Source organism: Barbatula barbatula, assembly GCF_947034865.1.
Source record: "Barbatula barbatula genome assembly, chromosome: 9".
NCBI lineage: Eukaryota > Metazoa > Chordata > Actinopteri > Cypriniformes > Nemacheilidae > Barbatula > Barbatula barbatula.
This window is the reverse complement of record NC_136772.1, coordinates 22,241,690-22,264,402: the sequence shown is the minus strand read 5'-3', so window position 1 is coordinate 22,264,402 and position 22,713 is coordinate 22,241,690. Positions and strand designations below refer to the sequence as shown.

Genomic DNA, 22,713 nt, shown 5'->3' with positions numbered 1-22,713 from the left:
AAAAGAAAGTCCTCGGCCTTCACTGCTTTACTGTTTTGTATAAGGATCAGATGATGTATTCTCTTATTACAGAGCACGTAACTTTAACACGGTTGTTTCCAAACCCAGAAAAACCGAAGCATGGGTGGAATTCACATAAGCTTTCTATTACAGATAATTTCAAGCATCAAAAATATTGGCAATTTTCCTTTTTGCCATTCTATTCTTTTCTCCTCTCCCTCGTGTCTTCTAGCTTCTGCCTCAATCACAGCTGCTATTCATAAGATGTCTAAATTTATTGCGGAATAATTCTGAGGGAAAAGAGATAAAAGGTTTCTGAATAAAATATGAGGAACAGGCTGTAAATTGTGGCAATGCATATCATTTCATTCAAACGTAGGACGCAATTACCATCTGCAATGCTCATCAGCCTTTCCTTTATGGCTTAATTATATGTTTAATGCTATCAGATCAGAGAAAGGGCACAACAGATGAATGAGGCAGAGGAAGAAAAGATTCCACAACAAGACAAAAGCCAGATGAAAAAGTAACATAAAGAAGAGAATTGATTTCATTTACTGCCGAAAGGGGAAGTTAATTTGGACACGTTGTGTTCTCATCTCCTCCGCTGTGTGATAATAAAAAGTCATGTTTGGCAATAGGCTTCATACAAATTGAGTCAAGTTGTTCTGAAACCTATTGAATCTATTGAAAAAGTAGTCAAACCTGTCATGAGTAAAGATAAAAACGGATTGTTTGGCTTCTAAAAAACACTATAGTAATGGATCAGCTTTTTTTGGGCAAATCCTGTACATAAGACAAGCACAACATTATTTGTTTTAATTCCTTCGATGAGCAATTCAGTCCAGTTTATTGACATCATTCCTTTTTAAACAATGGAGGCTCATCTGACTTGATTTCACTATTATTTCATCCTTGAATTTTGTCGGTTTTCAATCATTCTTAAACACATCTTTAAACGACTGATTCGAAAATATTTTCATACAAGGATATTTGTCCGGTCTTTTATTTAAAGTATTTCTGATTCTGCACTAAAGCAGGATTCAGTTCGTCTGTCATGCTCCAGGCTGGCCACAGGGCATGTTTGTTGCCAATACAGCTACTGTCCAAACTCTGAGGTGCTGTTCCGCGTGCATTACAGACTGACATTTAACACTGCTGCCTCTGCTGACAGAACAACCCACACGTAGCCAGACCACCCTTCACTAAAGCATCGCTGGCAATCGATATTTCTGATGAGTGATGCACTTACAGTATGAAGTCAAAGCATTTAAGTATTGGAATTTACTAATAATCATAACACCTGCGATTATGTTTATAAGTTTCCCTTAAAGGTGCCATTCTGCTTCACTGTGAACATGTTTTGTTCTTCATGTGGTACTCATAAAAGAGGTGCTTCATGATGCCAAAGAAGAACCATGTTTTACTGAATTGTTCCATAAATATAACCATAAATACACGTTTGATTCACAACGGTTCTTTGAAGTGGATAAAGGTTCTTTAGACTATAGAAAATGAAGAAATAAATAGCCGGGGAACCAAAAATTGTTCTTCAATGTCATCGCCGTAAGGAACCTTTTAGCAGCACCTTTTTTACGAGTAAAATGATATTTTATGTATTTTTAAAGATAAGCCGGTACAGCTGGTTAACCGTACCGTTAATCATCGGTCAAAAGTAATTTATAAAATGGTATATTAATGATTCATTTTACATAATAATATTGGATAACTCATTATTTGTTAAAGCAAATGCAAACACAGTCAAAACATGAGAAATCTAATAACCATGTCAAAAACGAGGAGAGAGACGGTAGCTCACTGAAAACACAAGTTTATCATGTGTATGACACAATGGACAAAGCTAAGCAAATCTTTAACCACGAATAAACATCTTATTGATCATTTTTTTAATGATACAAAGTAGTGTACCTTATATACCAATATTTGTTGTGAAAACTACAGAAAGGTACAGTCAGTTGCACAGCTGCTCATCCAACTTAAACCTTTTACGATTTCACATTCACTGCAATATTATATTTGCTTCACCCAGGGTAAATTGGCGTTTTTATTGTAATTTATAACTTCATTATATTGTTAACTAAACAATAAAAATAACTGATAAACTTAACATTTCATTTACAGGCAGCTGCAACACTGCATAGCCTACGGGATTCTGTATTGCATTATATTTCTGAGCCATAACCTCTCATTGTAGTCATTCAAGTTAAGCAAAGAGTTAAAAGGAAAGCTATCGTTCGATTTTAAAACAAACAACGTGTAGTTGTATACCACAGCGACGTTTAAAGGTTACGGCTTCCATGCACTGCATTCATTAGGTTTTGTAGATACACTGAACTAACGCGCCATCTAGTGTCAAAATGGTGTTTAGCGGCTAAAAAATCTAAGGAAATGTACAGTATTACTGACAATGTGAAATAATGTTTAGGGGGGAAATAATTGCATACATTTAATAAAAAATCAGCTTTATGCTGTTATAAAAAGATGCTCCACCAAAACAAAATCACAAAAGTGATTTCATGTCCATCGAAAGCACATTCAATGTAAGTAAAATGTCTACTTTATGGTTTCAACTAAGTTTTTAGAGACTAAAATGTCAACATTTGGTTGAAATAATGTTACATTGTCCTTCAGTGGAACACAATATTTATTTACCAATTCAAACAACACGTTTATTCTCCCTGAATAAGGTAGCGTATTACATTTTATTGTGCGTCAAATGAGTACAAAACTCTAGTCGACAAACCTAGGATAGTCAAATTACAACTATTTAGCATTTGGGGTGGAAGTAATAAGTCTTTTAATATGTCATAAATCGATTTTTGTTGAAAAGATTGTTTTAACAACAACAATTTAAAGCAGTATTACATTGATTGTGTTTATGCTTAAACCGTTCTTCGTCTTTGACCCATGTATATTTTAAACACATCAGCTGGTATTTATTTGTTATGGCAGTATATAACTTTAACAAATTTCACATAAAATGTGATCCTATAGGATGCATTGGCTTGACATTTTTGCACCTCCACCCACACTCTGTCTTTCACTCACACTGACTGACAAGGACTCCGATGGGCTAGGTTTGTCCCTGTTCACAAAAGAATGATTTACATAATTGAGTCTGGGTCCTGTTTAAATACTACAGCGAAGGACATAATAGATGCCGCATCTACAGGCCCAAACGTTGCAATCCAGGACTAATTAAGGAGTATCTAGAGATGCGGGGATGGTGGAAGACTAACAACAACCATTACAACAGGCCAATTTATTTATTTGACTGCCGCAGAAGCAGAGGGGGACATGATCGCTCATTACAGCTATTTACAGCCAATTACAGCGGAAGGAAATAGCATACAGATTTCCCACCCAGTGCCATAGCAGTCGGAGTGAGTGCAAAAAGGAAGTAATTGATTTCAAATTAATTGTTTGAAAGGTCTTCCTGATGAGTGCCATCTGTCCAAACAAGCTGTACGTTTAGTAAAAAACGCAATCATAATTAATTAAAGCCTTAACAAATGGCATATATCATAGTTTACATGAGCGGATAGTACCGCGGGAAATATTATGAAACAAATTAGCTCCCACAATGAAAGAAAATGACTTCACATAACTAAATATTACAGTCATTTCCACCAGCCATATTTCTTAATGAATTCTCTCATTAATTGAATTCACACGTTGTGCATAATTTGAAGCGGTGAAATGTCATTGGGTCAGAATTAACCGTAGCCATGCTGGCTGTCCGTTTCAACAAGAGACACGTTAGCTAAACATGACCTCTATGCAAATGAAAGACCAACTGTTGTAATTCTAATTCCAAGGCCTAATTAGTATGTTACAAAAACACGACGCGGAATCGTTCAGCTCGACTCAGGACATGCCCGAGTCACTTTTGCAGGGACTGAAAATATCTCAATTACCAGCTGTCTGTGATACAGTCGACAGGCTCATTACAAGAAAAAATGTTCACCGGAATGGCATCTCACAAGATGATATGGCGGTAACAATTCTGATCCTGATTTATCGCTCTTTAAATCGCCAAACTTGCCGGTAATTTTGAGATTATTCAAGCTTTTTATTTCTCAGTTTCAGAATATATCAAATATGCAGTGAACAGTCAATGTGAGTGAGTGAATGTAGTGTGATTGGCCAATGAAGAAACAGTATGGTAAACTGTGGGTGCCGTCTTGGTGCTGGAGGGCTGACCTGAGGCAAATTAAAAGCTCCAATATGGGACTTTCAAGCCACATGGCCAGGGAACCAGCATCCCATCTGACAGCAAATGTCTGCATCTCTCCCTAAGGGTTTGAATTCAGTAATACCATAATAAGTCATAAGATATGCTAAAGGATTGCCACTCCAGAGGAGAATATTCATTTTCAGACTTTGATGGAAGACCACAAGGGCGCTTCAATTAAAAAGTGTGATCCATACAGCAATATTCTATCAATAACGAAGTATTCTAAACTAGTGACCGTTCCAATAACAGCAGGTTTAACCAGACAAACCTGATCTGAATATCCGCATTTAAAGTGAACCAGAGCATCTAGCCTATATGGTGTATAATAGCCGACGACTCTTTTACATCAGGTGGCGATGCCATGGTACAAAACTTTAATCTACAATCGTATTTAACCCACTTGTCAAGGGTTTGGACACATACTACTAATATCAATGAAGTACCCCCAAAAGGTCCCAATGGATCTACACATGGTAACCTACACGTCAAACCATTCCAAGTACTGTGCAGCCTACCATGTGACGCATTTGTTCATGTTTTACATCATATGCAATGCTTTCTGAATTGGAATTGTATGGCCACTCCCTGATCAGAATGCATTTGTCAAAAATATGTCTGCAAAACAATGACACGTAGTCACAGAAGTAGGCGACCTACGTGTAAAACAGGGCAGGTCTGGTCGGGACTCGCTCCAGCAGGAAAGTGAGTGTCTGTCTGACAGGAGGCTGCCTCAAAACCGCTGGAGGACGCTCATAAGAATTGAGTGGATTATCGACACAAGTGGCGAGCATATAAAGACCCGACAAGACAAGCAGCACGTGTGCGAATACTAACTTTTCGACGCGGACCCCGTGAGGAAGTTTCGCACGTTGCGCGTCGCTCCGCGTTTGCGCTTCTTGGATTTAACGTGGCTATATTGATCGAGTATGGATATACAGACCCGAATCGCTTAAGGGGGCAAGGGGAACAGTTTGCCTCAGATGATCGGACCGCAGAAATGTTGCCACGCAGTCATGTTTGAATGGAGGGAGTTTAATGGAGGACGGCGCCCCTCTCTGGCCACGCACGCACATTGCGAGTTAACGCATGACTCGCCAAGTTTCACTTTTGTAGACATATAAACAAAGTTAACACTGTTTGTATTGACAGGTAAAACCGAACCCCGTTCCCATTTTCGCGATAGTGACGACGTCTAACCTTAAGACGTGCTGGTTGTACTTTTGTAATGATTTCCTTTGAGCCTAGTTCCTCATTGGCACAAGTGCTTTAATGCAGCCACTGGTTTGTACATTAGGTACAGAGTGTCTCTGTAAACAGACTGTAAACACTTAAACAAGGTTGACACTCATATTTTTCTATCGTGCAAGTTTGCTGAATGTGACGCTTTGCGAGTTTGACATAAAATGAAGTTTCGGAAGTATTTGAGGGGCAGTCGGAGGGTCCTGGCGTTCGTGTTCGTCGCCTCTGTCATCTGGTTGCTTTTTGACATCGCAGCACTGAGGATGTCCTTTAACGATGTAAGTCAGGATCTCAAAGAGAGAGAGTTTGCTCAGAAACAGGGAAGACGGAAAGACGATATAGAGGATATGGGCTTTAAACATCCACTGCAACCAGTAAACGTAGACAAAGGGACTTTCATTAAAAAGGGCAATAGGTTTGATAGAAAGGTCAAGGATGTGTACAGAAGGGGGGCAAAGGCGAGACAAGAAACCAATGATCTTGCACGAAACCATTTGAATGGTGGGAAAGCTTATAAGGAGGACAGTAATCGAAGCAATGTGCTTATAACCATGAAATCGGTCGTGAAAGAAATCATCATCATCCCTGAAAAAAACAATGAAACGAAAACTATGAAGGCCAAAATGATTGGAACACATTTAGATGATGATGAAGAACATCATCGTAATAACACGGTAGTAAAGTCACATAAGGATGTTGGGAAACATGAGAACCTAGTCAATAAGTTGCTCAAACCTGGGAATGACGAATCGGACATTAATATTGACAGTACGGAAATACATTCTTCCAACAAAACACATTTCATCCAAAAACCAACTGAACTAATCCTTCGCGGACCATCGGAGGAAGCAGCGATGCTTTTTAACTCCACCGATGTAAGGATGAGAAGATCAGGAAGGCTTCATAAGATCATGGCCCTTGATGTGACTGACCGACCCAGAGACCCAAAGGCTATCGGTCAGTTTGGACAGCCTGCAAAGGTCCCCAGAGACAAAGAAGTTGAGAGCCGAAGACGCTGGGGTGAAGGACATTTTAATGTGTTCCTGAGTGATCAGATACCAGTAGACAGGGCCATCCCGGACACCAGACCCCATTTGTGAGTGTTAACTTTCACCTAAAACTGGTCCAGTGCTGCGGATTTTGGCAGATTTTTTAAATGAAAAATATGGCAATTGATGCAACACCTCTTGGTTATGTTTTGTAGATGCTCGGAGAGCCTTGTTCATGATGACCTACCCACTACCAGTGTGATCTTCTGCTTTGTGGATGAGGTTTGGTCCACTTTGCTGCGTTCCGTGCACAGTGTACTCAACAGGTCTCCTCCACACCTGCTGAAGGAGGTCATTTTGGTGGATGACTGCAGCACCAAAGGTAGGATTAAATGAATCTGTTGTTATTATAAATAAATGTGCACTTAGTCGATTTAGTTTACATATCACAGGCCTGCATGATGGTAAATCTGTACTTTATAGAATACAGTTGTTCAGTTACCAATGCTTTTATTATAAAAAATCTATATATGCAGTTAGCCATGATTCATTTCACTAATTCTGAGATCAACTAAATAGTTTTGGCTCGTCATCTTATAGTTTTTCTCGATTCCAAACACAATTCATGAAACTGAACTAATATGGTCTTATTACATGTTACGACATTATTAAACAATATACATATCCTATTGGAAATCAGAAATCATTTTGCATGTTTTGTCTTACACCATAAATAGAAGGATGCCATTACAGTTATTTACACGAGGAGATTTTGGGAAAAAAGTGTTTTACAGAAGATGAAAAGCACGTGCAAAAAAAGTTCAAAGTATAAACTCCATGCAATAACATAATAGTATGCTGTAGATTATTAATTGGGTGTTGGCATATAAATTTATCTATTTTTAACCTTGGTAATAATAGAAAAATACAGCAACTTTGGCCAATATTTAAAAATACTTTTTGTAATATGAATATAGTTATCAGTGTTCTTGTCCAAATGTTCGAATGATGCAACCATGAAATAGCTTACTCTTGGTAATCCTCTGTGCATAAGAATGTAATGAAGTGTGTCGTCTATTTCATCATTTTGACTATAGTTGTTGTGTAAGCTGTGTAAGAAAAACATATAATTGACCGTAATATAAAATAAACCAAAATATTGCTGTGAATAATGACACGTAGTCACAGAAGTAGCATACGTGTAAAACAGGGCAGGTCAGGAAGTATCTGACAGGTGGATGCCTTAAAGCCGACTAGGATAATACAACTTCATTTGAATGTGCAATGTGTGTCTGTTTGCAGTAAGCCAACACGTTGCTCAAAGACAGCGCAAACAATAAAGTCATTATATGGGTAAATTGTCCCGATGGCACTAATAGGTATAAATGCCCTATTTTTAATCTGGCTATATCCAAATACTTTCTTAACAACAGGGAGTTGTAAATAACACAATTTAATGACTGTGAGACTTTGACTTATTGAAAATGTATTTTAAAAACATCAACGGGGAAATTTTACACCGTAGCGGTGCTAGTGTTAATCCTACATATCTTATTTTTCTGTCTGTGTTGAAGACTACCTGAAGGAGCAGCTGGATGTGTATATGTCCCAGTTTTCTAAAGTTCGAATCATCCGTCTAAAAGAGAGACAAGGCCTCATCCGAGCCAGGATTGCTGGAGCCGATGCCGCTACAGGTCAATATCATTCAGTCTGCTTCATTATAAAAAGGCAAAGCTTCTTTTTAAACAAGAACAATGAAATGAGTCTTCCTGTAGTTTATTACCTTATTCCAAAGGAACACACAAGACAAAATGTTAAGGACACTTTGGATAAAAGTCTAGGGATAGGGATGCAAAGGGGTTGACATTTTCCTGTAAATGCATTGTAAAATTCCAGCCTGACCAAAGAAAAGTGGTCAAAACCCCTCTAAAACCAGCCAACATCAACAGTTTAATCTGCTGGGGATGCCCAATCAAAACCAGCTTAGGCTGGTTTAACTGGATTTAGGGGGACAGCGGAGCACAACTTAACGCTTTTTGATAAATAAATTGATCAATCCGATTTTTACAACATACACGTCTCTGCTACAAATAAACGCTTAAAGCTTGTTTCTACAACCTAGTTTTTGATTTAAAACAAAAACTAGGTTGAGTATTTGTTTAAAAAAAACACATGGTGATGAAATGTCCTTTCATGTCGCCAAAACATCTCCAGTATCTCCATGAAAACACATTAAAACTTTCCACAACTTCACAGGAAACTATCTTTTGACTGTGAGTGAAAAATACCAAGAGCACAAATTGCTCAACCCTATGTAACTATGTAAACGGTCCATGTCACTAACACATGTTAGTCTGTGCCCTACTCACCCTCGGTTATTGGGCTCAAACGCAGTACTACTGCCATAATCCGTAAATGTAAACATTTAATTCCATTTCTCATGTAAATATGTCATTCTGCTGTCACTGTCATACAGTCACAGGTTTAAAATTTGTGCTTTTTTATCATTCTGAGGTACACATCGCTTATCATCACTGTAAGCCTTTAATGTTCTTTGTGCAGGTGAAGTCTTGACATTTCTGGACTCTCATGTTGAGTGTAACATAGGGTGGCTGGAGCCGCTGTTAGAAAGAGTTCGTCTGGACCACAGAAAAGTGGTCTGTCCTGTTATTGAGGTCATCAACGATAAGGACATGAGGTAATGAAGTACTGTGGCGGTTCCATGATACTGTTTGATTACCATATTATTATAATGGTAATAAAAAGAAAGCGTTTGTGCACTGAGCTGACAAAATGTATTCAATAAAATCATCATTTTTACTGTTTTGGTCCACGCAGTTATATGCTGGTTGATAATTTCCAAAGAGGGATTTTCAGATGGCCATTGGTGTTTGGCTGGAGCGCTCTGACAGAAGAATATATAAAAAAGAATCAGATGACAGATTCAGACCCCATCAGGTAACATCAGACTTTTGTAGCATATTGGGTAGATAGTGATTTTAAGTTGGCTGCTTCGATATTGGCTACTGTTTCTCAAACAATTGAGTATTCAATTATTTTTTAGTTTTCGCATAACTAGCATAAGTACTGCTAATATTAATGATAATATATTTGCAGTGATGTCCAGCTGACAATGTTAAAGATACTCCATACTATTGAGTATAAACAAAAGCTCAGCTTTTAGAAGATTATTTATTATTATTATAAATTATTTTAGTAGGATTTTCAAAACAATGACACACAACACATGTGTAAAGTTTATAAAGACTGGCTCAACAAATCAGGATCAACAAAAAGATCATAAAAATGACATAAATATATATAGTTTTATAACTAAAATATAAAATGTTTGTAATGCAGCCATTCATAACTTTTGGCCACCAGATAGCGCTGTCAGCAAATATATGTAGTTCCAGCGCCTTGGTACTTATGGTATCCGTTAGGTTTCCACCACATGTTCTGTGCAGCATCTAGAGACACACACAAGAAAACGTTTGGAAATCATGTTGATCTGTGGTAACAATGTCAAACAGGCCTTACCATCATTCACTAGTTCATTTTCAACAGCAAATTATTGTAAAGATAGATCCTAACATGAATTTTGGCACAACCACCAATAATCTGTTTCAAAATCATTATTTTTGTATTTGCTTTTGATAATGATTAGATGTGAGTGTTCCTAGAAAAAGTAATTTAACATTTAAAAAAAATGTTCACCTTCAAAACAATGGTGGAAACCATGTCAATACAACAGTCCCGAGTAATAGTATGTGTGATAGAAGCTCTAGCGTGTTCTGAGTGCACCTTTATTTGTATGTTTTTTTTATATTTTCACAGGTGTCCTGTCATGGCAGGTGGTCTTTTCTCTATAGATAAGAAATATTTTTATGAGCTGGGGTCATATGACCCAGGCCTGGACGTGTGGGGAGGTGAAAACATGGAAATCTCTTTCAAGGTATATAAATATACTACCAAGGTCATTTGCTGTTTTATATAAAATAGTATTTTAAAAATAATACATTTGTGCTGTAGATCTGGATGTGTGGTGGTGAGATTGAGATTATCCCCTGCTCTCGTGTGGGCCACATTTTCCGCGGTGATAATCCTTATAAATTCCCTAAAGACCGTGTGAAGACAGTTGAAAGGAACTTGGCCAGGGTAGCAGAGGTGTGGTTGGATGACTATAAAGAGATCTTCTACAGTCATGGCTACCATCACCTGCTGGACAAGAGCATAACTGATATAGGGAATTTGACCGAACAGATTCAACTAAGAGAAAAACTCAAATGCAAGAGCTTTAAATGGTACCTGGACAATGTCTACCCAGATCTGAATGCCCCTTTGGTCAAGGCTGATGGGCTGGTAGGTGGAAAAAACATACCACTGTATGCTAAATTGTTTAAATTAAATCATTGCATTCGGACACTTTGAGTAAGAATGTTCTAAATCACTCGTTTACATTCTGACCTTTTTCCTGTCTTCTTTAGATATTTAACGTTGGGACCAGAAAATGTTTGATCTTTCAAAATGGCAGTCTGTCTTTTGATAAATGTGATCTATCAAATAAGGTGAATTCAAATGATCAGATAATCTTCTAGTTTAAAATAGTGTAACCTTGCATCATGAATGCTCGGTATCATTATATTTTTGTATTCTCCCTCTAGAGTCAGCACTTTAGTTACACCTGGTTAATGCTGCTTCGACACAACACTTCCTGTGTGGCTTCCCGGGAAATGCATGTGATCATGGAACCATGTGACAACATCAAACCACACCAACACTGGGTGCACAAGTCTGGTGGAGTTTTGGTAGGAAATGGGCAAAGTTTTCTCTCCTAGGAAAGCTAACTATTTTAGAGCATGTGAAGCTACGTCACGCCCTGTTGAATGTTTTGCGCCATCTTGGGAGGATCGCTGCTGGGGCCTTCAATGCAGTGTTTTGTTTCTCTTGTTTGATTAGGAAATATAACTATGGCATTACGCAGAGTCGTTTAGGAAAAGCCCCTGGTTCTTTTTCTTTCGATTTCTCCATATACCAAAACAAAACAAGTAACGGTACATATCAAAACAATAATAGCAGTGGAGTATGATCCTTCCAAGATGGCGCCGCAGTTGCAACATGTAAGCTAGGGCATCACGTCAGCTTCACATTGTCTATTGTGTTTTTTGAGGGGGATTCATTTTTACTACTCCGATTTGAACCGACAAATACAATATTACTAGATGCTCCCCTTGGGTTCCATCTTTGGTGAACAACAGAAAGGGTACGTCTCAGTTCTGACTGTAACCAGTGTGCTAGTCATGCCACAATGCGGTTCCGTTGTCTGAAGGACACAATAACCATTAAGCAGTCATGGCACCTTACCCCCAGTGGCTCCCCGGGAGCTGCAGTGATAGCTACCCACTGCTCCGGATGTATGCAGTCTATGTGTTCAGTATTCACCATGGATGGGTTACCATAAATTGACAGATTTCATTATCACTTCTCATATTCCTCAGCAAAAAACTTAATGGATGGTGCCTGCCATCATTCTCTTACACTCGTATGTGCAAGCTAATAATGGCATGCAAATTCCAGTTGGCAATTTTCGTTGGCCTTTCGAAATTACTTTTGAAAGTTCTGAAGCTCAACCCTCGACAAAATGTCTCTTTCCCTCCCTCAGGAACATTGGTTGTAGTTGTATCCGAGACTGGTTTCTTCCAGTCGTGATCATGATATAATTTGTCATATTCAACTTATTACATTATTTGCTAAATTTAAGAACACTTTATGACATATGTAGTATTCATTATGTTACATGCAGTTATTATATTTTGTGTGGTTATTACATTACGAGTTGTTACATCCTCATTCTTTGTATTTCAATAGTTCAAGGTTGTTCACATGCTTTGAACAGATTTTAAATGTGTCTTTCTCTCTATATTTAAAATAAATCCTATTAAAACACACACGATGGTTGATTTGAACTTCCAAGGTTAAATTTCCATGGACGTGTTCTTGACCAGTTTACATTTACCGTGTTGTAAACTCTAGTTGTGAGGCTGAATTTATAGGGGTATGATTTTTACATGCCGATTGTTTTCATCCGCCACATTTATCAACGTACGATAATTTAAACAATGGAATAAGAATGTTACATAAATGATTGTTGTTTTGATAAATGAGGCCAAATTAGAGGTAAACAGGCACACCTTCTGTATGTATATACACAGAGCTAATGGCATGTAATTACATATGTAAAATAACACACATTCAAATGTTCTCTTGGTTGTATTCTGTTCAAACATTTGTGCAGTGTTAAAAAAACTGAAACGGGAAGTTCTTCTGGACTTTTCATCAGATTCCAAGCAATGATTAACCTAAGACCTCTGTATGAATCTGTCTAGGTGGAACATCTGATGATGGAAGGACATTCCCAACCCATGTGTCTGGAGGCTGAAGTTAATAGTGATGGCATACTCCTGAAAGGCTGTGATCCCATCAACACTCTACAAAAATGGCAGTTCACACACTACTACACTCAGTGACGTACATAAAATATCACAGCTTCAGCACCATCGCCACTCCCTGTCACAGACAACTGTTTTTTGGGGGTTATGTGACGTTCTTTTTTTCTTTGTAAAGTTTAGGATGTTTGTGTAATTATATATACTTGGGGTTTAGAACAGAAGAGCTTCAGGTCTCTCTTGGTTAATTTGTTTTTAGTATTTTGGTGTTTGGGTAAGATGTGTTTTATAATGAAGTGCGTTTTAATGTGGTTTGAACAAGGTTCTGTTTATTCTATACGACAGTGTTAATGAGTTCATTTGATTAACTTATATTTTTAATAAATAAATAAAATGACAGTTCTGTAATAATTCATGTCAGGGTTTGGTAAGGAAGAACCCAAGTGCAGGCAGCGGTGAAGGGGTTAACAGATTTTAATAAATACAAAACAAAAGCCCATAATGGGGTAAAAGAACATACAAGAACTGAAGGAGGACTTCAAAACACTAAGACCGAAACAAAAACTCACAAGACTAGCATAAACTTAACATAGCTTTCAGGACCAGCCTTATAAGGCAACAGACAAGGCTTCTATTACAGGGTAACAAGTACAACGAACGAGCACAAGACAATAGACATGAGGGCATCTTATAGGAAAACTAACAAAGGAGATAACAATGGGCAGGTGTGGGTAATGAGACACGGGAGGAAAGCAATACTAGGAACGAGAGGGGCGGGGCCAATGACGAGACTGGAGAGAACACATATTATGTCCTGATTGACAATAATATGTTTCTCTCCACATAAAACACGTGAGTCTGTCATGATTCTGCCCCTAGACCAGAAAACCAAGACAAGATTAGGCAGAATCATGACAAATTTAATCTCTCGTGTGGTTCCAAAACCATATGACATTTTCCTGTGGAACACAAAGGCACATTAACTTCACAGCAGAGGTGGACAGTACTTCTGTATTTGTGAAAAATGACTTGGAAGCCAGGCAGGGAGGAGAGACATGCAGTGTGAAGTTTAATAATAATCCATACAGCAAACAGTAAAACAAGGAACCAAGACAAAAACAATGAGTTGAACCACCGTTTAACACAAAACAAAGACTGACACTAGACAAACATCGGCTGTACACTCAAAATCTGAATGCATTGTGCGTAAAAAGTATAGGTTCACAAGCACCTCTCATCACCTGCTTGTTATACAAAAAAGTAGGCTCTGTTACTTAACTTTTTGAGGTGGTCCTCAAAGGGTTGGGGAATCCTGGTCCAGGCTAATTGTGGTTAGAAACTCACCATCTGTCGCCAAATGCATTCTTGACAACACAGCTAGCTCTTGATAGCCTGTAATTCAGGTCTAGTCAAGTCGGCTCCTAGGTGAGTTGAATTTGGGTTGGAACTAACCTATGCTAATCACTGGCTAATTAATAATCGCTGTAATTATAGACACGCTGGTCATGGTCAAGATGTCTGAAGGGATATATTTTATTGACTCTCGTGTCAATCACGTGCAAGAAATTTGCATGAAGAGCTCATTGACACCTAAATAAAGTGGCGGGACAGAGAGGGAAGGGGGCTCAGGTCCATGGAGTGGCAGAGGGGTTGAAGACAAGCAATAGAGGGTTGAGCAGCAGGGCACCCGGGCACTTTTTAGCAAGACCTTTATCTCTGCATCAGAACATCGCAAAGATATGGAGGCTGGTTAGTTTTACTCGTGGCTTGGAGTATTAATAGTGTGCAGCTGCCGAGCCACTCCCTAGAAACCAAACAGAGTACCTTAGCAACTATTTAGGCAAGACCTATATCTCTGCATTGGAACATTGTAGAGACATGGGGTGGGCTGTCTTGAGCACCTTAGCAACTGCCCAGTACTTTAAAGCATAGTGAATATACATATAGACATACACTTACCTTTATTTATCTTATATGTTTCTCAGAGTTATGCAATTTGTAAAACTCAACCCTGCAACTTTCTATGTGATATATTGTATGCTTTCAAAAATGGTTTAGTTCCAACTAGAGCACATTCAAATGCCATTACACTATTATAAATATTGGATTAACCTCATATTAACATATTCAAATTCATTTTCAAATGGGTCTGAAATATACTGTATACACATCCTGTATGTGATGTGACTACAGAAACACAAATAACTTTACAACTGTTTTCTGAGAAAATCTCCCCATAGCTTTTTTTTATTTCTACCTTGCACAAACAAAAAATGAATGCCCTCCACAAAATGTTTTTTACACATTAAAATGTCTATACATTCAGTTTAAAATGAAACTTTCCGTTATATAGATCACACAAGTAAGTGAAAATAGTTTTAAAGGTAGCACCTGTATCAGACCACATCCTGTTATGAAGATCTTTTCTATATTTCTGTGGTTTGAAGTTTTGACACACTCAGACTGATCACACAGTCTCAGCATTTTACAACATCAGTTTAAAGGAGTAGTTCACCCAAAATTTTATTCTTTATGCCATTCCAGATGTATAAGATGTATAAGGCTGAACACAAAGAATTTCTTTCAAATGTGCCATCTTTCTATGTTCATATAATGGAAGTTGATGTTACAGCCATATAACAACTACGTTTGAAACATATTTAATCATACAACAAAACATATTTAATTGATCAATATCATGCAATATCATTTGAGTAGTGACGCCTTACAGTAGCTTTGATTTTGATACAAACCTTTACCATTTCACAAGCAATCTTTTACAACTCACATATCATTTTATTTCAGAAGGCATTTATTAACCTACAGGAGTTGTTTGGATTAGTGATAACTGTTTGGCTCAACGTTTTAAGAAACGTTCATTCAAATTTTATGAATGTATTGCATGACATATTTTAACTAAAATATATTTTGATTGAAAACAATTGTGATCAAATTAGGAAAGGAGGTTAATAGAACTTCACATACCGACTGCTGCTTTTACATTCGTTCTTTTTCATATAGTCAAAGATTTAAAGGCTTGAACTAATCTCAAGTTAAAGGGATAGTTCGCCAAAGTAAAATTTACTCGTGCCATTTCAAACGTGTATGACTTATGGATGAGTAAATGATCAAATGATTTAAAATCTTTTTCTGTGAACCATCCCTTTAAGAAAAAACATTTACAGAGTCGTTACTTCTTAAAAAGAATTCAAAAGATGTATACCACATAGTGCCCCTGTTTTATAGATGAATATTTTAATGCACAGTTTAACTATCTACTGTCCAGTTTGTTCGACAAATTGCTTGTGTTTCAAAAAGTGTGTCCATAATATTCGCTCAGTACAGTTTGTTTGTGCTATACATATTAATGTGGGCTATTGATGACCGTGCAGACTTCTTGAGAATCGATGGTTAATGCATTTGGTTCCCCGGTAGAATTGAAATAAAAGATAGAGATCTTCCCCCCTGCAGTTTGTAATGCTTATGTGCTACTCCGCTCCTTTTACTCAACCTAAGAAGATCCATGATTATCATGACATCTGGACATCGGGTCACTTTAGATTCAGTCAGACCAGCAGCCACTGGTTGTAAACATTTTAACTGCTCCCCTCTTCCTCCAGGGAGTGATTTAGACCAGGTATGAACTTCATGAGGTGCTTACGGACGCTGCCTTTTCTGCCTCTCCGTGGCATGGTCCCAAACACAGATGATGAATTTTCCCAGCCTGGAGAGAGTGAACTATTACTGCTTGTCAGGCTAATGCTGCGTGTTCGGCTCAGTGGGCGCAAAGGACCCCCATCTAGATGGAAAAAGCCCTCATTTGACACTGTGGGGCTGAAAGGGCTTGAGTCATCAAATACTGATGGCATAATCTGTCACTATGCTACGGCAGCTGCTGTCGCTGGAGAAGCGCTGGTCAGAGCGGCCCGTGGGAGACAAAAGAGACATCAGAGAGTCCACAGATGGATGCTGCGCAGTCTCATTCAGATTGTCTGAAATGTGGAGACCTTTTTAAACATACAGTACAGACAATAGATCAGTTTACATAAGTTCATACTTGTGTCTGTACAGAACCACAGCCTTTTTATCTTTTAAGAAATTAAAAGGTTGCACTAAAATCACACTAAACACTATTGAAAAACTGACCTTTATATTTAATGCCCACGTGTATACCAAGTGGAGAATTATGCACTTGACACTTATATCATCACTATTGTAAACCTGCTTCTGTCATATACAGTGGTCAGAGTTTTTTTTAATCTCACCTCGTGTTAGTCGTTTTTCCTGACGTGTGATATATTGCAGTTCCACCCATTTCTCACGAAGAGTTTGCTGCGCAGAGCGAAAACACCAAAGCGAGATGTATCTGTGAGTCATTCTGATACATTTCTCAGTATGTTAATCGGCACATCATTAAACTGACTCTTGTGTAAAACGTACTGGACTAATTTTCCATCAAAACATATTCAGCTATACACAGTAACACAATGACGGCACATTTACAGATACAGACCTTAAGGTAATGCATCTTTTTCTCTAATTCAATTCTCTTCACAACGCTCCCACTGACGGTCTCCAACCTTCGCACAGCAGATTGAAAAGTTAGAGGATAAAGTCTTAAAATTCTACATTTTAAAAACTCAAGCCTACGGGATTTGCACTCCACTCCTTAACAAAACTCACAATTTCAGAAATGCCCATTGGTGTGGGTAAGCACCAGGCAGTGGGGCAGTTCAATACTTTTTGAGATCATTCTCAGGATTATGAATTCTTCCAAGAAGTGAGGGACATGTGCAGGAGATGCCATGTAGGCTAGATATTTTGTGTGTCTGATGTATAAACTCACTTGAGCTCATTGGTGGATTCTCTGATCAACTCAATAGTGTGCTGATGGGTGGCGCCTTCAATACTGACTCCATTTACTGACAAAATAATATCACCTACAGCGAAAGAGAGATGACACTATAACAATAAGCAACACTAAAATAATTGTCTACACAAATCTGACAATGAACACGAGCACACACACACGCAACAGCTGGATTTTTTCATATGTCATTTAGCTCCCTTTGGTAAAACATTCAATCTGTTTTTGACAAGATTGTGTTGATTTCAGACAGCAAATTAACTGATGAAAAATCATAAAACATTTTGAGGGTCAAACCAACCAGAGACCAAAATCGATGCATCAGCTACTGGTAAATGCAGTCGTGGTGTGGGTGGGATGGTGCAGTGTAAACAAGGTCAGATGGGAGGGTTAACACTGAATAAAGGATGTGGAAAACCGTCTCACCAGCGGTCAGACCTGCAGCTTCTGCTGCACTGCCTTCCTGCACGCTGCATACAAATGTGCACATCTCCACCATACTGCTGTTCTTCCCCTTCAGACCGTAAGTCTGCCGGAGAAACACATCCCAAAGGATTATTACTAATACGTCATCAGAAACCGTTAACATACGTTTACAATCTGCTGAATTGCCCGTGGGAGTGCACATACACTTAAAACACACGTGAACATTTTGTCATCATTTACTTTCGAACCTTTATGATTTTTTTCCGCAGAACACAAAAGAAGATACTGTATTTTGAATAAAGTTGGTAACTGAACAGGACTTGGTAGCCCCCAGTCACGTCTATTGTATGAACACAAAACCAATGCAAGTGAATGGGCACCGGTTAAAAACATTCTTCAAAATATCTTCTTTTGTGTTCTGCGGAAGAAAGTCAAATAGATTTGAAATGACGAGAGTCACTTTAAAATGACAAACATCATACTAGTTGCATTTATTTGAAAGAAAATAATATGCTGTTCAAACAAGTTCTGTTAAAAATAACTAACAATATTTTGTTGAAAACTGAGTGTAGAGCAAAGGTTATTAACCATTAGTGGAACCATGCTTGATTCTATACGTCTGTTAAACATGGAAGTGAAGTAGACATCTTAATGCCACTTTTTGCTTTCAAATAACATTTAACAATTGCATTTATATTAAGTGTGCCCATGTCAAGTGTGTAGCTTAGTCATAATTCAATGAGACCTTTGCATGCATTTGATTCCATAAAAACATAGGTTACCCAACATACCTGAACTTCAAATCCAAAGGCTTCATTGTCCTGTTTCTCCAATACAATCACTGTTCTGTGCAAAACACAGGAGATTTTAACAAAAATCTGCACGAACATAACATAAATAAAGTTTTGCAGCTGATGTGATATCACAGCGATTCAGTCTTACCTCTGAGGATCCGTGTAATCCACTAAAGATGTTAAGCGTGTTCTACTCAGCTGCAAGGAAACATTTGATACATCTTAAACCTCATACCAATAATAAAAATACACATATTTTATTGAATGATTGGGTTATAAAAGAAATTTGACAGTTTAACAATAATTAGCTGTAAGCCTTCATGTTGCCAAGGAACATGTCTTTCTATCCTAACATAGGATTCTCAAAGTAGACTTTCTGCATCGTCCCACCTGACTGCACGTCCTTGATAATGTCCGTCCTTTGGTCTCACCATTGTTTGAATCTTTTACTGAATTGTTGAGTGAACGTCGTCGCCACAGATGGCTTTTCTTCTTCTGCGTGCCATCTAGCATGTAGCTCTCCACGCTGAGCTGCTGTTTCAGTGGTGGTTTAAAGTTCTTATTGGATGTCATGATGCTTCATTGAGTGAGCCACAACTACTGCAGGCTTCAGTCTGACCCATCTGTAGAACACACAGCGGATATAAACACGTCACGTGAGCACCAGGAACCGGAGACAGCAACGATGACTGTGTGGGAGTGTGTTGACCTACATGGGCTCTTTCTTTCTTTCTTTCATCAGTTCAGTTTTTCGATGTGTGTGTATGTGATGATGGTGTCTGTTGGTGACAATTTCCTCTGCTTGCAGAGGTCTGTGAACACAACACTTGCATGAGGAGCCAAAATTCTTATGAGTTCAAACATCTCTCACCTGTTTTCACAGCACTTTCAGTTCTCTGTATGGGTAATCACTTCTGTTTTGTGGTTTCCACCGAAAAGCTTTGTGATTGCTGGCATAGGGAGCTGAGACCATCGGTGACATGTACAGTTTCTATTTATGAAACTATAAAACATAGGTTGTTGTCGCTTTTGTGTTTGAGCTGTGTGTTGGTCGTTTTGTACCCGCAGGAATCACTCACATACATCTTTGTAAGACAAAAGGTATAATGTGCAGTTTTCTTCATAATGTTCTTGGATTTAATTTTCGTATCACCATTAAATGACATCACAGAGACACCTTATTAACATTATTATTTATTGATATAATGCGAATATTATTTCAAGTATATAATTGTCAAACTAGACATTAGTTAATTTTTCCAAAACGTTAAGAAGTGCATTTAAAGGACAAGGCTTAAAACTAGTCCCAGACTAACTGAATTGTTAAGGCAGTTCCAAACGAAAACAACTAAAGTATGTTTTTTAACACAACTTAAATATCCTAATTTAACTAAGGCCTGGTCCTGGCTAAAGCTAATCCTTGTTCGGAACTCTTAAGAGTCTTAGGAATCAATGTAAACTGATTCTCATTGATGCAGAGAGGTTCTGCAGCCTTACCCAAATGGGCATTTCCGTGCAAATGTCAATCTTACTATAAAATTTTAGTTTTTAACAAATGGTGTTTGACCGTACTGATAGCGCGGATGTCAACATTTTGTGGTTTAAATGCCCATGTGAGCATTTTTTAAAGCATAAACTTTCATAGTGTTACTTACAGTATTCTTCATAAATGGGCACTTGAAAATTAAAATAGTAACTATTTACATGTATAGCATAAATACTAACCCATCTCCGTTTGTTTGGTATTATTGCTTCTGATTTGTAAAACGTATCTTTCTTTCTATCTGTTAGACATGTTTATTTCCCTTTTTTAAAATAGAAAACCTATGAAAAGACCTATGAATGTTTGGACACTACTAACTAGGCTTCGGTAAAATATAAACAGACGGTTCATATTCATATAAATGTAAGCATATTGGTAACAAATACATTTTCTGCGAGTTTGTGTCACGTACATGACAATGGAATTGCCCACAAGATTTTACCCTTTTATCTACTCATCAGGTTACTGCTGTCAGGGTGCAAGCATGAATGAGAAAGCCACAGTCATCTCAAGAACCCTCATGAAAAATATATTTGCACTTTTTTGCTGGTTAGATTTGGGGAAAGGTTGGACTAAACCACATATAACGTATTTCCCAATACACTCTAAATAAGGCCAAGAGGCAGATAAACGGCACTTGCACAAACACACACACACACACACACACACTACCCGCCAAGATGCACATCAGAAAGCTGTCTGACTCATTCAACAGTCAGATTGATAACAGAGCTTTAACGGACAGATCTGCCTATAACTGTTATATCGGCAGGTTGCTGTGAAACTACTTAGTTGAGTCATCAGTCAGAATGTTTTAGGGTTAACAACACAAGGTAACATCAGGTTAACGTGAGCACCTCGGAAACAAAGCTCGAAGAGCAAGCAGACCCTTTTATTAAAAACATATAAAAAATGCACAATGCAATGCACGAATGACACCAAATGTAAATAAATCCTTCATGCCTTTAATTTGACTGGCATATGATTCAATCTAAGATTTTAAAATGATATGTATTAAAGTTTCCCCCTTTATTTCCTTCTTAAAACATTTGAAAGACATTTTCAGCTAAACCTCTTTTGTTCTCTCCTTGCATGACCAACTATATCATCTCCGAAAAAAAGCTTTCGTTCCCTAGCAGTGAATAGTGGATGGAATGAGGTAACTTTGCTCACCGTCAAGCGTCGGGGATTAAATCCTGACATTCACATGTAAATGGCTATCTTCGATGACTCTGTTGGATTGGTGTGCGGCGGCCCAGAATGTCTCCCGGTATGTAAAAGGATGCTCAGCCAAAGTTCCTCACCAACTCCCACAAGGAAAACTCAAACCCTTGGCGGTGGATTTTATTACAGACTCTTTTACCTGTTTAGACTCATTGTAACCAATTAATAATTGTAAATGTGTTGGGATGAGATGTTATTTAAAGTCCTTTTTAAAACCAACAACCTACACAGTGCCTCACATTACCTGTCAAGCAGGAGATACGCTTGCTGAAGGCAGCAATGCTTTCTTTCTTGATAGCGAGTATTCGCTTGCTGACACACAATGACGACATTACTCAAAGTGGTGACCACTTTTATGTTGAGAGAGCATGGAGCTACATATAGCGTAGGTTGTTCTGTCTTAAGGATGTAAACTCTCAATTCATTATAGTTGAGTGATAGTTCATCATTTATTCCCCCCTTTATGACTTTCTTTCTTCTGCAGAACACAAAGGATATTTTATGAATTTGAAAATGAATGTCCAGTACTAATGTCTGCTTTATATTTGGTTTTTGCTTTTCAGTTGGTTTATCAAAATAATGTCAATAGTCAGAGCTGATAGCCCAAGTTCTGACTGGTGGTCCTTTCCTGATCCCGCCCCCTTCTCTCGCTTCACTTCCTCAAAATAAAGGCAAAATCGGCTAAAATACATCTTTTAAATAATGACAATAATAATTTCAATAGCAGGAACAATAACAAAGGGGGAAATAAAAAAGTAAATAATTCAAATTGGAAATTTGGTGATTCCAAACCATTCCTAATAGAATGGTTCCTCAAGAAAACTTTGAGGTTCCTCATAGAACTGCCATTCTTAAAAATGTACCTCATCGAGGTTCTCCTGGTGCTTCCATTGGTGTGGCAATGTGAGGAACCTAGAGGATCTTTAC

At 38.0% G+C, this 22,713-nt stretch overlaps 2 protein-coding genes across 3 annotated transcripts; one reads left to right on the top strand and one right to left on the bottom strand.

The window, feature by feature from the left end:
• The first annotated feature begins 4,885 nt into the window (after window positions 1-4,885).
• galnt5 (polypeptide N-acetylgalactosaminyltransferase 5) lies at window positions 4,886-13,342 on the top strand. 2 transcript variants are annotated; one of them, XM_079464107.1, is made up of 10 exons: window positions 4,886-6,593; window positions 6,702-6,868; window positions 8,061-8,180; window positions 9,049-9,184; window positions 9,325-9,444; window positions 10,324-10,441; window positions 10,519-10,848; window positions 10,974-11,054; window positions 11,151-11,294; window positions 12,873-13,342. In XM_079464107.1, the coding sequence occupies exons 1-10, from the start codon at window positions 5,662-5,664 to the stop codon at window positions 13,011-13,013; spliced, it is 2,289 nt and encodes a 762-aa protein (XP_079320233.1). In that variant the 5' UTR covers window positions 4,886-5,661; the 3' UTR covers window positions 13,014-13,342. The 2 variants fall into 2 exon arrangements, with proteins under 2 accessions (XP_079320233.1, XP_079320234.1); XM_079464108.1 differs by lacking the exon at window positions 10,519-10,848 and having other exon boundaries at window positions 4,900-6,593; window positions 12,873-13,338.
• Window positions 13,343-16,379: 3,037 nt separating this feature from the next.
• Window positions 16,380-19,762, bottom strand: cytip (cytohesin 1 interacting protein). The gene is given in 9 exon segments (XM_079464941.1): window positions 16,380-16,796; window positions 16,798-16,924; window positions 17,198-17,264; window positions 17,446-17,512; window positions 17,779-17,872; window positions 18,226-18,328; window positions 19,017-19,071; window positions 19,168-19,217; window positions 19,410-19,762. Coding segments are annotated over 9 exon segments (1,014 nt in total). The 5' UTR covers window positions 19,593-19,762; the 3' UTR covers window positions 16,380-16,528.
• Window positions 19,763-22,713: the final 2,951 nt, after the last annotated feature.

What these genes read in the sequence shown, in the direction of transcription:
- galnt5 (XM_079464107.1), top strand. Translation starts at nt 5,662, where the DNA reads ATGAAGTTTCGGAAGTATTTGAGGGGCAGTCGGAGGGTCCTGGCGTTC. An exon ending in CCGGACACCAGACCCCATTT is followed by an intron (nt 6,594 to 6,701) that starts GTGAGTGTTAAC and finishes TATGTTTTGTAG; the next exon opens with ATGCTCGGAGAGCCTTGTTC. An exon ending in AATGTGATCTATCAAATAAG is followed by an intron (nt 11,055 to 11,150) that starts GTGAATTCAAAT and finishes TTCTCCCTCTAG; the next exon opens with AGTCAGCACTTTAGTTACAC.